The sequence below is a fragment of the Mandrillus leucophaeus genome, unplaced genomic scaffold, assembly GCF_000951045.1.
Source record: "Mandrillus leucophaeus isolate KB7577 unplaced genomic scaffold, Mleu.le_1.0 Scaffold497, whole genome shotgun sequence".
Lineage (NCBI taxonomy): Eukaryota > Metazoa > Chordata > Mammalia > Primates > Cercopithecidae > Mandrillus > Mandrillus leucophaeus.
In genome coordinates, this window is record NW_012105331.1 from 550,599 (window position 1) to 567,552 (window position 16,954).

Genomic DNA, 16,954 nt, shown 5'->3' on the forward strand with positions numbered 1-16,954 from the left:
TGTGTGTGTGTGTGTGTGTGTGTGTGTGTGTGTGTTGCTATACTTTACAATAACCAGATCTCTCAAGAACTCACTCTCTATCAAGAGGATAGCACCAAGCCATGAGGTATCTGCCTTCATGACCCAAACAACTCCCACCAGGCCCTAACTCCAACACTGGGGATTACAATTCAACGTGAGATTTGGGCAGGAGATCCAAATCATATCACCATTGAGGAACTCACAGACATCACTGATTATAATTATAGTTGAAGAAATCATTTGGAAACTATACTACTGTGCCCATCCAGAATCAAAGCCCAAGCACCTTGTTAACCAATACCACAGACACATCTATAGGGAGAGGTCTTTCCCTACTGAAGAGAATCCATAAACTTAGAACCACCTGCTATGATGCCAGATACACATATGTCAATGTGAGGACACAAGAAAAATAAGGCAAAGAAACATAACACCTTCAAAGGAACACAGTAACTCTCCAGTGGCAGATCCCAAAAAAAGGAAATCTATAAAATGCTTGAAAAAAAAATCAAAATAATGATCTTAAGGAAACTCAAAAGATACAAGAGAACACAGAAAAACAAAACAAAAATAAATCAAGAAAACAATTCATGATCTGAATGAGAAATTCAACAAAGAGGTAGACATCAAAAATTCTAAGAAACAAACAGAACTTCTAGAACTGAAGAATTCAATGAATGAAATAAAAAGTATAACCAAGAGCTTCAACAATAGACTAGATTGAGAAGGGAGGATCTCCAAATTTGAAGACATGTCTTTGAAATAAACCAGACAAAAATAAATAAATGAAACAGAATAAAGAAAGCATATGTGACATATGAGACAACATAAAGCAAACAAATATTTGGATTTTGAGAGTTTAAAGACAAAATGGGCTAAGGCACAGAAAACCTAACTGAAAAATAACAGCTAAAGACTTCCCAAGTCTTGCAAGAGATACAGACATCCATATGCAGGAAGCTCAAAAGAGCCTAAAAGAGATTCAACCTGGTCAGGTTGAATCCAGTACTGATTCTAAATAGGAAGAAGAGTATCTCTTTTGGAGACTGCAGTGAAGATATTTATATCCTGTGACAGTCTCTTAATATAGAATAATTCAGGAATTTCTCTTATTTGTTGATTTTAAGACATACATATCTGGCGTACATATGATACTTTGATACATGCATAGAATGTGTAATACATAAATCAGTATTTAGGATATCAATCACCTCTAACATTTATCATTTGTGTTGGGAACATTTCAAATCTTCTCTTTATTTTGAAACATACAAATAATACACAATTATTACTAACTATAGTCACCCTACTGTGCTATCAAACCCTAGAACTTACTCTTCTTATCTAAGTGTTTTACTAACCATTAACCAACCCTTCTTCTTCCCTGTCCCCCGACCCTTCCGAGCTTCTTTATTCTCTACCTCCAAGACGCACATGTTTAACTTCCACCTGTGCATAAAAACATGTAATATCTGACTTTCTGTGCCATGCTTATTTTACTTCATAGTGAAATAAGTCCCATCTATGTTGCTAGGATATTACTTAGCTGAATAATATTCCGTTGTGTATACATACCACATTTTCTTTATCCATGTGTCCACTGGCAGACACTTAGGTTGATTCCATATTTTGGCTATTGTGAATAGTACTGCAGTGAACATGGGGGTGCAGGTATACCTTTGAAATAATGATTTACTTTCCATTGGATAAATACTCAGGGGTGGGATTGCTGGGTTTTACGGTAGTTCAATTTTTTTTTTGAAAACTCTCCATACTATTTTCCATAATGGTTATCTTAACTTACATTCCTACTAACAGTGCATGAGTTTCCTTTTTTCTGCATCCTTGGCAACATTTGTTATTTTTTGTCTCCTTGATAATAGGCACTGTAACTGAAATAAGATAATATGGTGGTTTTGATTTACATCTCCCTGATGATTTGTGATGTTTAGCATTTTTTTGTTTACCTGTTGGCCATGAAATGTCTGTTGATGACCTTTGCCTACCTTTAAATGGGATTTTTTTTTTCTTTTTTGGCTGTTGAATTGAGTTCCTTATATATTCTGGATATTAGTCCCTTGTTTGTAAATATTTTTTCCTAGTCTACAGATTGTTTCTTCACTCTATTCATTGTATCATTTGCTGTGCATAAGCTTTTGACCTTAATACAGTCCCATTTGCCATTTTTGCCTTTTTTGCCTGTGCTTTTGAAGTCTTAGCCACAAATCTTTGCCTCAACCAATGTCCTAAAGCATTTCCTGTAAGTTTTCTTCTAGTAGTTTTATAGTTTTGGATCTTACATTATTTAATTCATTGAGTTGATTTTTTTATATGGTGAAAGACAGGGATCTCGTTTCATTATTCCGCATGCTGATATCAAGGCTTTTCAACACTATTTATTGAAGAGGCTGTCATTTCCCCAGTATATATTCTTGGCACTTTGACTGAAAATCAGTTAGTCATAAATACACGAATTTTTTTTCTGGGTTCTCTCTGTTCCATTGGTTTGTATGTCTTTTTTTCATACTAATACTATGTTGTTTTGGTTACTACAGCTTTGTAGTGTATTTTGAAATTGGGTAGTGTGATGCCTCCAGCTTTGTTATTTTTGCTTAATATCGTATTAGCTATTCAGAGTCTCGTGGTTCTCTACAAATTTTAGGGTTGTTTTTTCTATTTCTGAAGATTGTCATTGGTATTTTGATAGTATACTGAATCTGTAGATTGCTTTGAGTAATACGGACATTTTAACAATATTCATGTGATCCATGAGCAAGAGATGTATTTCCATTTGTTTCTATCCTCTTCAGTTTCTTTTATCAGCGTTTTGAGGTTTTCCTTGTACAGGTCTTCCACCTCCCTGGTTAAATTTATTCCAAGTATTGTATTTTTTTTTTTTTTTTTGTAGCTGTTGTAAATGGCATTACTTTTTTTTTTCCAGCTAGTTTGTCATTGGTGTATAGAAATGCTACTGATTTTTGTATGTTGATTTTGTATCCTGAATCTTTACTGAATTCTTTTATCGGTTCTAAGAACTTTATGTTGGAGTCTTTAGGTTTTTGTATATGTAAGATCATGTCATCTGCAAAAAGGGACAATCTGACTTCCTCTTTTCCAATTTAGATCCCTTTCTTTCTTTCTTTTGCCTGATTGCTCTGGCTAGGTCTTCTAGTACTATGTTGAATAGGAGTGATGAAAGTGGACATCCTTGCCTTTTTCCAATTCTTAGAGGAAGTGCCTTCAGTTTTTCCTTATTCATTGTGATATGGGCTTTGGGTTTGTCATATATGGGCTTTATGATGTTAAGTATGCTTTTTCTATGCTTAATTTCCTGTGAGTTTTTATCATGATGGGATGTTGGATTCTACCAAATGAATTCTCTGCATCTATTGAGATGATCATATGGTTTTTGTCCTTCATTCTGTTGATATGAAGTATCACATTTATTGATTTGTGTATGCTGAACCATCCTTGCATTTCTGGGAAAATTCCACTTGATCATAGTGTATTATCTTTTTGATGTGTTATTGGATTCAGTTTTCCAGTATTTTGTTGAGAATTTTTGCTCCTATGTTCATCTGGGATATTGGCTTATAGTTTGTTGTTGTTGTTGTTGTGTCCTTGTCTAGTTTTGGTATCAGGGTAATGCTGGCCACATAAAACGAGTTAGGAAGAATGTCCTCTTCTTCAATTTTTTTGGACTAGTTTAAGAACAGCTGGTGCTAGTTCTTCTTTATAAATTTGCTAGAATTCACTTGTAAAGTCATCTCGTAAGCTTTTCTCTGTTGGGAGACTTACTATTACTGATTCAATGTCACTATTCATTCAGGTTTTCTATTTCTTCCTCGTGCAATCATGGTAGATGTGTCCAGGAATTTATTTGTTTCCATCAGGTTTTCCAGTTTGTTAGTGTACAGTTGTTTATAATCATCTCTAATAATCATTTGTATTTCTGTGGTAGCCATTGCAATGGCTACTTTTTTGTTTCTGGTTTTACTTATTTGAATCTTCTCTCTTTCTTGATTAGTGTAGTCAGCAGTTTATCAATTTTATTGTTCAAAATAACCAACTTTTTATCTCATTGATTTTTTTGGTATCTTTTTTAAGTTTCCATTTTTTTATTTCTGCTCTGATCTTTACTATTTATTTCCTTCTACTAATGTTGACTTTGGTTTCTTCTTCCTTTCTAGTCCCTTGAGGTGCATTATAAGGTTGTTTGTTTGAAATCCTTCTACTTTTGTGATACATGTGTTTATTGCTATAAACTTCCCTCTTAGCACTGTTTTTGCCATACTACATAGGTTTTGGTAAGTTGTGTTTGAATTTCCATTTTTATTAGATTCAAGAAATGTTTTTATTTCCTTATTTCTTCACTGACCTAATCGTCACTCAGAAATATATTGTTTTGATTTTCATATATTTGTTCAGTTTCCAAAGTACCTCTTATTATTGATTTCTAGTTTTATTATATGCAGCTTGAGAAAATACTTGCTATGATTTTAATTTTTTCAAATTGTGGAGACTTTTTTGTGGCCTAACATATGGTCTGTCCTGGAGAATGTTCCATGTGTTGAGAAGAATGTGTATTCTGCAGCTGTTGAATAAAATGTTCTGTAAATATCTGTTAGGTCCATTTGGTCTAAAATGCAAATTAAGTTTGACACTTCTTTGTTGATTTTTCTGTCTAGATGATGTGTCTTAATCTGAAAGTGATGTGTCAAGGTTTCCAACTATGATTGTATGGGGTTCTACCTCTCTCTTAAGCTTCAATAATATTTGTTTTATATATATTTGCTTCAGTGTTGGGTGCATATGTATTTACAAATGTTATATGCCCTTGGTGAACTGATCCCTTCATCATTACATAATGACATTTCTTGTCTCCTTTATATTTTTTTCCAAGTCCATTTTGTCTGATATAACATTAGCTACTCTTACATGCTTTTGGTTTCTGTTTGCATGGTTATTTTTACTCATCCCTTCATCTTTACAGGTGAGTGAGTTTCTTATAGGCAGCATACAGCTGGATCTTGTTTTGTTATCTATTCAGTCAGCCTATATATTTTAATTGGGGACTTTAAATTGTTTTCATTAAAGGTTGTTATGGATAGTCGAGGACTTACTCCTGTCATTTTGTTGACTGTTTTATACATTTTTTTCCTTTCTTCCTTTTTCACTGTTCACCTCTATGGATTTTGTGTGTGTGATGATAATATTTGATTCCTTTTTCTTTCTCAGTTATGTATCTGCCTTACCAGTGAGTTTTATACTTTCATGTGTTTTCATGTTGGAAGTTATCTTTTCACTCCCAGATGTAAGACTCCCTCAAACATTTCTTGTAGGGTTGGTCTAGTGGGGATGAATTCCCTCAGTTTTTACCCGTCTGGGAAAGACTTTATTTCTCCTTTATACTGTGTATAGTATACTTACTTGTCTAGCAGTTTCTGGGTTTTTTTCCCCAATGCTTTGAGTGTATCTTCCCATTTTCTCCTTGCCTATAAAATAAGGTTTCTGCTAAGAAATCCACTATTAGTCTGATAGGGATACTTTTATACGTATGACTTGATACTTCTCTCTTGCTGTTTTTAGAAATCTCTCTTTATAATTTGACTTTTGTCAGTTTGACTATAATGTGCTTTGGTGAAGACCTTTTTAAGGTTGAATCTTTTTTTTTTTTTGAGATACAGTTTCACTCTTGTTGCCCAGGCTGGAGTGCAATGGTGCAATCTCTGCTCACTGCAACCTTTGCCTCCCAGGTTCAAGCAATTCTCCTGCCTCAGTCTCCCGAGTAGCTGGGATTACAGGCATGCACCACCATGCCCAGCTAATTCTGCATTTTTAGCAGAGATGGGGTTTCCCCATGTTGGTCAGGCTAGTCTCAAATTCCTGATCTCAGGTGATCCGCCCACCTCAGCTTCCCAAAGTGCTGGGAGCTCTCAGAGTCCGTCATACTAATGTGAGAAAGAACTCCAACATTCACCTTAAATGCTGCAGAAACCACATTTTGATATATTCCTGATATGTCACAAATGCAAGAATTACTCTATATTTAATGACAACGCAATTTTTAAAAAGATGGAACACCAATGTCTTACCACCAAGTCTTCACAACTTCTGTCAACTGGAAGCAAGCTCTTCATAAGTTCCACATTCTCATGCAAATGTTTTAATTCAAATGCATGTTGTCTCATACAAGTATCCAAAGATATGGTAAATTCATGGATTAATCTCTCAACTGTATCAAAAGAGTGTGCCTGAGGTGTCAATTTGGTCACAGCAGCAATTAACCAGGTTTTTGTTTCTGAAGACACAGAGTCATTCATAAGTAACTTGTAGAGCTTAGCTATAACTTCTGCTGGCGTTTCCTTATCTAAGAGGTAGGAATATTCCCCTAATACCTGTAAATAAAACAAAGTGACACTTATATAGAAATATCAAGTTATACAATAGACTATACTCAAATCTAAACAACGTGCCTACTGCTAGAGTGAATTTAAAGTAGATTAAACATCCTCTCATGGTGAAAAAATTATTAAAGATACAACTGTATATTTTAGGTTCAAAATTATACCAATAATTCAAAATGGTTTTCCCCACCATTGTCATTAACAATATATAAAGCAGGATACCTTTACAAGTTTCTGAACTTCTGGAGTTGGTTGTTGGTTTTTATAAGCACTATCACATCCTGTTATTATTTTCCAGTAAGCATTTAAATGATGATTCTCATGTAATGATGGTTCCTACTACATAGTAAGAGGCACTTAAAGTGTTTCATAAAAATACAGATTTCTAGGCTTTATCCCCAGATATTCTGATTTAGTATGCCTGTGGTCCCCAAGGATATACATTTGAATATGCATCAGCTGATTCTGATGTAGACAGTTCACAGAAGAGACTTTAAGAAACACTTATTGGCCAGGCACGGTGGCTCATGCCTGTAATCCCAGCACTTTGGGAGGCCGAGGCGGGTGGATCACCTGAGGAGTTCGAAACCAGCCTGGCCAACATGGTGAAGCCCCGTCTCTAGTAAAAATAAAAAAATTAGCCAGATGTGGTGGCACACGCCTATAGTCTCAGCTACTCGGAAGGCTGAGGCAGGAGAATCGCTTGAACCTGGGAGGCAGAAGTTGCAATGAGCTCGGATCACGCCACTGCACTCCAGCCTGGGCAACACAGCAAGACTCCATCTCAAAAAAAAAAAAAAGAAAAGAAAAGAAACGCTTATCTGTGTCACACATCTAACTTAGGTGACATACAATCCTGTAAGTGAAAGAACTGATAGGGACAGGAGGCAGAGAAATTCTAGGCAGAAAAGGGTGGGGTCCCTGGTGAAGCCCCACCCGCAAGCCAAAAAGCCTGAAACCATGGCCCAAAGTGAGAACTTACATCCATATCCCTATTTTCCCATTCAAATGTTGCCTTTTCCTAAACCACCCATGACCCTGCCCTGCCCTGCCCCATCCTGTGCCTATAAAGACCCCGGACTCAGCCAGCATAGAGGAAGAAGCAGCTGGATGTCGGAGAGAAGCAGCTTTACTTCAGAGGGACAGCTTGACAGCGTAACTTCAAAGAAGAATCCAGCCAGAGATGGCTGGACTTCTGGAGAACATTACCTTCGCCGCCCCAGTCCCCCTGTCAGCTCCCCTTCCTGCTGAGAGCCACTTTCACCGGCAACAAAATCCCCTGCATTTATTATCCTTCAATTCATTCATATGACCTCATTTTTCCTGGACACCAGACAAGAGCTCAGGAGTGAGTGCAGATACAAAAGGGCCCACTGAGCTGTTAACACTTAAGCTGTCTGCTGATGGCAGAGCTAAAAGAGCAGTGTAACACGCTCACTGGGGCTTCAGGAGTCGCAGGTACTCCCCACTAGATGCTGCCATGGGGCACACACAGAGTTTTGCTCCTGCCAGAGCCCAAAAGCACTCCCTCTGCCTCCCGCACCCACTCACCTGCATGCTCACCCTCCCGCGAGGGGCTGAGAGCTGCAGGATGAGTAAGTGAAGCACCTGTCTCAAAGCCTACAAAGGGGTCAAGTTTTCTTATTTTAGAATCATTAATAAACTGATAATTCAGGAAGTATGAAATCTTTCTGATATGGTTTGGCTCTGTGCTCCCACCCAAATCTCACTTTGAATTGTAATAATCCCCCACATGTCAAGGGCAGGACCAGGTGAAAATAACTGAATCATGGGGGCAGTTTCCCCTGCTGCTTTTGTGAGAGTAAGTTCTCACGAGACCTGATGGTTTTATGATGGGCTTCCCCCTTCACTCAGCCTCATTCTCTCTCCTGCCACCCTGTAAAGAGGCTTCTGCCATGATTTTAAGTTTCCTGAGGCCTCCCCAGCCATGTGGAACTGTGAGTCAACTAAACCTCTTTTCTTACAAATTACCCAGTCTCGGATATTTCTTCACAGCAGCGTGAGAATGGACTATTACGCTTTCCTAAATGGTGTTTATGGAATAATTTCATGTCTTTGGTATAATATCAGTACCAGCAGGAAAAGGAGGCTGGGTGATAGGCAAGGGAAAATGTATAGCTAGTAAGAAGGAAGAGAAGAAAAGGAAAAATAAATAGGACTAAATGAGTTCAATCCTTAAACAGTATGATTATTTTTAGGTGGTTTTAGAAAAAATGGAAGGTAGCTCCAGAAGAACAGGTAACAAAAGTACCAGTTCAAAAATCAATGGTAATGGATGTCTGCTTCGGGGAAGATGGAGAAGACGTATTTATCCCTATTCTTCCTACTAAGTATACCTAAAAACCCTTGATATCATATATAAAACATACAGCAGATTATCTGTTGTTTCATTTACCCCAGACTGGATATGGAGAGCCAGAAACCTGGAAATGCAAATGGGCACAGACAAAAAGCCCCAAGAGGAGCCTGCCCTCTAGTCAATAAGCCAAGAGGACAGAAAACTTTCAGACAATAACCCTCCTACTCCAGCCAAATACCACACAGAAAAATCTGCAGCCCCACCCATACCAGCAAAGGCAGAGTAGAGAATCAAGACTTCTACCCTCACTAGGCTACATGAGGTACCCCAAACTCCCCAGCAGGGTGGGAACTGAGAAGGCTGAGTGAGGAGTCAGGACTTTCATCCCCACTGAGCTGTAGAGAGGCCTACTCCCCTGCAGTGTCAGTAGAGACTGGGCAGGGAGCCTGCACTTCACCTCCACCGAGGAGAAATGCAGCGCCCCTGCCTTTCTCTGATGGGAGTGTGTCAGTGGAAACCTGATGGAATCAGAATTTTCCCCACTGTTCACCAAGCCAACCCCTCACAGTGTCAGTGCAGGCCACAGAACTGAAAAGGTCAATAGCCTTCTCTCAACAATTAATAGGACTAGACCAAGAATCAGCAAAGATATAGAAAAACTCAACAACACCATCACAACAGACTTTACAGAACACACCACACAGAAAAAGCAAAATAGATACTTTTCAAGCAACCACAGAACGTATACCAAGATAGACTGTGCCTTGAACTGTAAAACAAACCTCAAATATGAAAGAACTGAAATGATACATAGTATTTTCTCTAATCACAATGAAATCAAACTAGAAATCAGTAACAGAAAGATAACAGAAAATTTTCTAAACACTCAGAAACTAAACAATACTTTTCTGAATAATCCATGACTCAAAGATAAGTCCCAAGGGGGAAAAAAAACCAAAAAACAAACAAACCAAAAAAAAAAAACACTGAACTATTGAATGAAAATTCAGTCAAGAGATTTTTCTTTAAGAAAATTGAATTTGTAATTTAATAACTCCCCTAAAAATCTACAAGTCCAAATGGTTTCACTGGAAAATTCTACCAAATTTTTAAAGGAAAATTAACAGCAACTTTAAGCAAATTCCTCCAGAAAACAGGAGGGCACATTCCCAAGTCATGTTATGAAACTAGTATTTACTTTGATACCAAAACTGGAATACCACAAAAATGAAAACTACAGACCAATAGCCCTCACGACACTAGATAAAATTCTCAATAAAGTCTCAAGAAATCTACAAGAACACTCCTAGAACTATTAAGTTAGTTCAGCAAGACGGTAGATTACAAGCTCAAAATACAAAATCTATTGTATTTGTATATACAGTTGGCCCTCTGCATCTAAAGGGAATTGGTTTCAGGACTCCCTGTGGATGCCTGAATCCGAAAATAGTACTGAACCCAACTGCCATCAATTGGCAAATGCTTCTGATCATGTCTTACACTCACAAATTTAATGCCTTTTCCATCTTAACTAAGATCTCACCATGCACTGTGACCGTAACTTTCGTAGTGTAAGGTATGACAGCAAAACTAACAGGAGTTTTTTTTCCTTCTTCACAATTTCACAGAGACAATTTCCCTTCTTACTGCAGAATTTTACAACCTCAGCATATGTTTCTTTTCTCATTAAGTCAAGAACTTTCACCTTTTCACTTAAAGGAACTATTTTTAAAGCTTCTCTTTGGCATATCCAAATTGCCAGCATCAAAACTCTTGTGCAGTGGGACCATGATTAAGTAAATAAAGGTTACTACAATATAAGCACTGCAATAATGCTACAGTTCATCTGAAAACCTAGACAGCTACTGAGTAACTAACAGGCAGGCAGTGTATACAGCATGGATACACTGGACAAAGAATGATTCAGGTCCCAGGTGGGGCAGAGCAGGATGAAGTGGGATGGCTCAATATTTCATCATGCTACTCAGGACAACACATAATATAAAACTTATAAATTGTTGATTTCTGGAATTTTCCATTTAATATTTTCAGACCATGACTGGCCACAGGTAACTAAAACTGCAGAAAGCAAAACAACAGATAAGGGGACCTACTGTACATGACCTGTACGCTGTAGAAAGAAAGAAAAGACAATCTAAATTAAGTGGAGTGACATGCCACATTCATGGACAAAAAAAACGAATGGCCACAAAACCAATAATCAATTCAGGAAAGATCATCAACACTAAAGCCACTGAAGATAAATGAGGAAAAGATATTTGCATAGCCTGATAGAATCACCTGACAAATTAGTTATAAATTACAAAAAGGAAAGATACCTTTACAATGCAAAGATCTGGAGGTCACCTTCTTTTTTTTTCTCCATTTGGTAGAGACTGGGTCTCACTTTGTTGCCCAAGCTGATCTCAAACTCTGGCTTCAAGCAATCCTCCCGCCTCCCAAAGTGCTGGGATCACAGGCATGAGCCACCGCACCAGGCCACCATCTTAACCCAAACTTATAAACTTACAATCACCAATAAGTGAATAAACTGACATTATATATATCCTGATATGATACAGTAGGAAATACACAACATTGCCTACGCAGTATTCTCACTAAAAATGTTTAACCTGAACAAAAATAATCAGATATCCAGAATGTAGGACCTTCTACAAGTGAACAGCAGTCATCCAAAACAAACAAAAAAATCAGTCATAAAAACCAAAAGAAAGTGGGGTTCATTACAAATTTAAAAAGGCTAAAGAGACATAAGTAAAGGCAATTTGTGATCCTCATTTTTTTTTTTTTTTTTTTGAGATGGAGTCTTGCTCTGTCGCCCAGGCTGGAGTGCAGTGGCGCAATCTCGGTTCACTGCAACCTCCACCTCCTGAGTTCAAGTGATTCCCCTGCCTCAGCCTCCCGAGTAGCTGGGACTACAGGTGCATTCCACCACGCCTGGCTAATTTTTTGTATGTTTAGTAGAGACGAGGTGTTACCATGTTGGCCAGAATGGTCTCGATCTCCTGACCTCGTGATTTGCCCGCCTCAGCCTCCCAAAGTGCTGGGATTATAGGTATGAGCCACCGCACCCGGCCTCTTTACACTTCTTAGGTATGATAACAGTTTTATAGTTATGTCATTCATAGAAGATTCACGCTGAGGTTCTAGGGGTGAAGTGCCACAATGTCTGCAATTCAATTCTAAACAGCTCAGCAAAACAAACTGTATATAGGTAGACCTAGATAGATATACCTATAGATGCAGATATAGTAAAACAAATGTAGTTGAAAGTATTTAACTGGGCTAGGTGCGGTGGCTCACACCTGTAATCCCAGCACTTTGGGAAGCTGAGGCGGGTGGATCACCTGAGGTGGAGAGTTCGAGACCAGCCTGGCCAACATGGCAAAACTCCATCTCTGCTAAAAATACAAAAATTAGCCAGGAGTGGTGGCATGCGCCTGTAATCCCAGCGACTCAGGAGGCTGAGATAGGAGAATTGCTTGAACCCAGGAGGCAGAGGTTACAGTGAGCCGAGATCATGCTACTATACTCTAGCCTGGTGACAGAACAAGACTCTGTTTCAAAAAAAAAATTTTTCTTTAACTGAAAAAGCTAAATAAAAAGTATATTTTAATATCTTAGTCTTTGAACTTTTCTGCAGATGAGAAAAGAAAAAATTTAAGTAAAAATCTGGGGAAAATTTAAGCTAACATGCTGACATTTGGCAATTCTATAAAATATTAAAATGTGCATACCATATCACTTCTCTAAATCTCCCCTAAAGAAACACTCACCTATGTGCACAAGAAAGAATACATAAAGGTGATGAGCTGTATGCAATTACATGTGATTATATTACATAAAATTGTGACCTTTGTCTTGAAAAAAAAATGATCTCCACTACTGGCTTTGATGAAGCAGGCGGCCCTGTTGGTAGGCCACATGGCAAGAAACTGAAAGCAGCTCTAGCAGCTAAGGACAGCTGACAGTTGACAGTATGAAAGTGAAACCCTCAGTCACAAAAACTCAGCCACAAGAAAATGAATTCTGACAACCACACATGAGCTCAAAAGTGGATTATTTACCAGTCAAGCTTCAGATGATTGCAAGGTGCCAACACCTTGACTGCAATTCTGTGAGACCCTAAGCAGAGAATCCAGCTAAGCCATGCCTGGACTCCTGACCCACAGAAACTATGAGATAATGCATTTGTATTGTCTTAAGCCACTAAGTTTGCGGTAACATTGTTATGCAACATAAGAAAACTAATATAGCACAGATAGCCTATCAATGATAGACTAGATAAAGAAAATGTAGTACATATACACCATGGAATACTATACAGCCATAAAAAGGAATAAGATCATGTCCTTTGCAGAGACATGGATGAAGCTGGGAACCCATTATTCTTAGCAAACTAACACAGGAACAGAAAACCACACCACATGTTCTCACTTATAAGCGGGAGCTGAACAATGAGAACACAGGACACAGGGAAGGGAACAACACAGACCAGGGCCTATCAGGGAGGGTGGTGGGGCTGGAGAGCTTTAGGAAAAAGAGCTAATGTGTGCTAGGCTTAATACCTAGGTGATGCGTTGATAGATGCAGCAAACCACCATGGCACACGTTTACCTATGTAACAAACCTACACATCCTGCACATGTACCCTAGAACTTAAAAAATAAAATAAAATAAAAAAGAAGAAGAAAAAAAAGTTAATAATAGAAGTATTCAGCACTGTGCCTGGTACCTAGAAAATGCTTCTTAAAGATGAACCTCTTTCTATTTGGTTAAAATAATTTACAGATTATTTTTAAAAAATAGTTTTTTATTTTTAAAAAAACTAATATAGTAGAGATAAACAAGTATTCAAATATTCAAACACGGATGCACATAAAAAACACAACAAAACACTGTAAACACAAAGAGACAAGTAAAAGACCAGACAAGTGAGATGGCAGAGAGAAAAAACAGAGAAGTAAATAGTTAAGTGATAGATGGTGGCCATTTGAAAAACTAATAGCTGAAGGAGTTAGCTGAGTAGAAGTGAATGGTTTCTGAAGGAAATATGTTAACATTTGGTTTGTATAAAAAATGTTTTAAAAATGTATGATTTAATGTACTTTGCTCACCCAACTCATAACTTGAAGAAATCTCTGTGGATAGAACACATTTTCCATATCTAGTAAAGTGAGGTAAGACTGAACTGCATAGAGTCTTAATTGCTGATCTTCTGTTTCATCATCAAAACCTACAAAGAAATTGATACACCATTTTAATTTCCACAAACTTATCTAAGGACTCTGTAATAAAAACATTTAACTTTAAAATGTTTACTTTACAGAATGTAATAGTTTACCAACCTTCTGCTAGTAGTCTCAGAAAGTTATTGGGAATATCAGGATGCATTACATCTCCTCCTACTGAAAACACAGCATTCATTGTCTGAATAAACCACGCATTATCAGGAGCATATGTGTCCACAGTGTTAAGAACAAGTACACTTCCAAATGCTACTTATTAAAATTATCCTTCTGTAGCAACCTTTAAAATAATAACCCCAATTCATCCCAGTATGGCATTTTTACCTTTAACCTCTGCCATAAATTGTTCCATACCCCAGTTTTATGTAAAATAGGTACTCAGTAAAAGCTTATTTAATAAACTTAATAAACTGAGTTTGTCACTTTAGCACCACACTTGCACAAAACAGTCATCCAATAAATAAATGTGAAATAACTGAAAGAAACAAACCAGCTAACTAGATGCAAATAATGGGAAACTATATTCTTCAAAAAAGAATATAATTCACTTCAAAGAAGCTAAATACTGTGGTATGTCTACTTGAACAAATCATTTAGCATCTGTTCTTTTCTTTTCCTTTTTTTTTTTTTTTTTTTTTTTTCTGAGACAGAGTCTTGCTCTGTCGCCCAGGCTGAAGTGCAGCAGTGCGATCTTGGCTCACTGTGACCTCTGCCTCCTGGGTTCAAGCAATTCTCCTGCCTCAGCCTCCCGAGTAGCTGGGACTACAGGTGTATGCCACCACACCGGCTAATTTTTTTTGTATTTTAGTAGAGACAGGGTTTCACTGTGTTGCCCAGGCTGGTCGTGAACTCCTGAGCTCAGGCAATCCTCCTGCCTCCGCCTCCCAAAGTGCTGGGATTACAGGTGCTCAGCCTCTTTTCTAATCTCTTCCTCATCAGTTCTAAAGTTCTATCATTCTACTGGCCAGAGTTACAGTACTGACTAGGACAAAACTAGACTTAAGCAATTTCCAATATAATTTCATTAACAGTATTCACTCACTCTTTTTTATAATTAAACAGTAACTTTTTTTCACTTTTTTTTTTTTTTTTTTTTTTGAGATGGAGTTTCGCTCTTGTTGCCCAGGCTGGAGTGCAATGGTGCTCACTGCAACCCCCGCCTCCCAGGTTCAAGCGATTCTTCTGCCTCAGCCTCCCTAGTAGCTGGGATTACAGGCATGCACCACCACGCCCAGCTAATTTTGTATCTTTAGTAGAGATGGGGTTTCTCCATGTCGGTCAGGCTGGTCTTAAACTCCCAACCTCAGGTGATCCGTCCGCCTCGACCTCCCAAAGTGCTGGGATTACAGGCGTGAGCCACCACGCCCGGCCTAAACAGTAATGTTTTTTAATGAATGGAATATCCTTATGACCTGTAAAGTTCTTCTGACTTTTAAGAAACAAACTTGAAGAAGAGTAACATGTTAATAGAGTTCCCAACTACTTAATTGTGACAATTTCCAGCATAAAACAATAAAGGATAAGTTTTAGCATCCTGACCACTCCCACATACCCTCCGCTTTCCCCAAAACACAAGAACTTTTACTCAGAAAAGAAATCAAGATAGAAGTAGAGACGAGGCAGGACTGAAAGAGGAATAAAGAGGATAAAGGTTCCTCTATCTTCCGGCTCAAAATACTGACAACATGAATAAAAGAAACCAGCAAAAAAAAAAAAAGGCCATCTCCTAAGAGGTCTACACAAATCCCTTTTTCTGACAAGAGGCTTGAAAATCAGGAATAAAACGTATTGCTAGGTCTCTGAACTCAACTTCAGGTGACCATGTCTATACCAATCATCTTAAAGTCACCGTGTTACTATTTTAAGACTCATGGTCCAAATAAAAGGATATTTCTCAGCCAGCTCTGCTATTTTGCCAACCAAATTGACGATGACATACTCTTCTTTGCTCTGATGTAAATATTCAAGCATTTTCTGGACAATAACTGTTACATTCTGTGCATTAGTAATTCTGTAAAGAAGTTCCAGAGTCTATTTAAAGAAGAGAAATTAAAAACATTATAAAACTATGCATAACACCAATGAGTACAGTAACATAAAGGTTGATCATACAGTTGATTCTTCTACTTTTATGGAGATCTACTGGGTAGCCAGTTAACAGGTAAGAAATGCAAATTTCAATGAAAAGCTTAAGAAAGGTAAAACTATTGTCAAAAAATGACTTATGATCAATTCCAATGTCTATAAGCTTTCTATTGAGATAATCACAATCTGGCATCTTTACATGACAGAATACTTAGAGACTAAAAAGTTCAAATACAACAGATATATATTTTCTAAAAACATAACAACCCTTAAATATACATTACCTATAGCTATGGGTGTGTATATATGCAAGTGTATGTATGTGTGTATAAATCTAGTCTTGGAAACTATTTCCCATGCTACAGAAGACAGCAGACTATTTTCCAAACAACAGAAGACAGGCAAACAGCTTTTGTTTGGATGGACAAAGGCTGGTGGCTCAAATGCTCCAAAGCCTAGCAAAGCCTAGTTCAAAATCTTAGTCATCAAGGAAGAACTGTTTTATAGCTACTTTTTTTTTTTTTTTTTTTGAGACAGGGTCTTGCTCTGTCACCCAGGCTGGAGTGCAGTGGTACAATCTCAGCTCAATGCAACCTCCACCTCCTGGGCTCAAGCAATCCTCCCACCTCAGCCTTCCAAACAGGTGGGAGTACAGGCATGTGCCACCATGCCCAGCTAAGTTTTTCGTATTTTGTAGAGATGGGGTTCGACCATGTTGCCCAGGCTGGTCTTGAACTCCTGGGCTCAAGTGATCCTCCCACCTTGGCCTCCCAAAGTGTTGGGATTACAGGCATGAGCCACTGTGCCTGGCCTGTAGCTTTCCTTCTTTTCTTTTCTTTTCTTTCTTTTTT

The 16,954-nt window shown here is 37.9% G+C and overlaps 1 protein-coding gene across 1 annotated transcript in view; it reads right to left on the reverse strand.

The window, feature by feature from the left end:
• The window catches only part of AP4E1 (adaptor-related protein complex 4, epsilon 1 subunit), a 95,908-nt gene that overhangs the window by 37,212 nt on the left and 41,742 nt on the right, over positions 1 to 16,954 (reverse strand). The window contains exons 11-14 of the mRNA XM_011995751.1: positions 15,910 to 16,049; positions 14,118 to 14,230; positions 13,887 to 14,005; positions 6,117 to 6,419 (exon numbers count right to left, since the gene is read on the reverse strand). Coding sequence (XP_011851141.1) covers positions 6,117 to 6,419; positions 13,887 to 14,005; positions 14,118 to 14,230; positions 15,910 to 16,049 — 675 coding nt within the window. The remainder of the gene's footprint in view (positions 1 to 6,116; positions 6,420 to 13,886; positions 14,006 to 14,117; positions 14,231 to 15,909; positions 16,050 to 16,954) is intronic.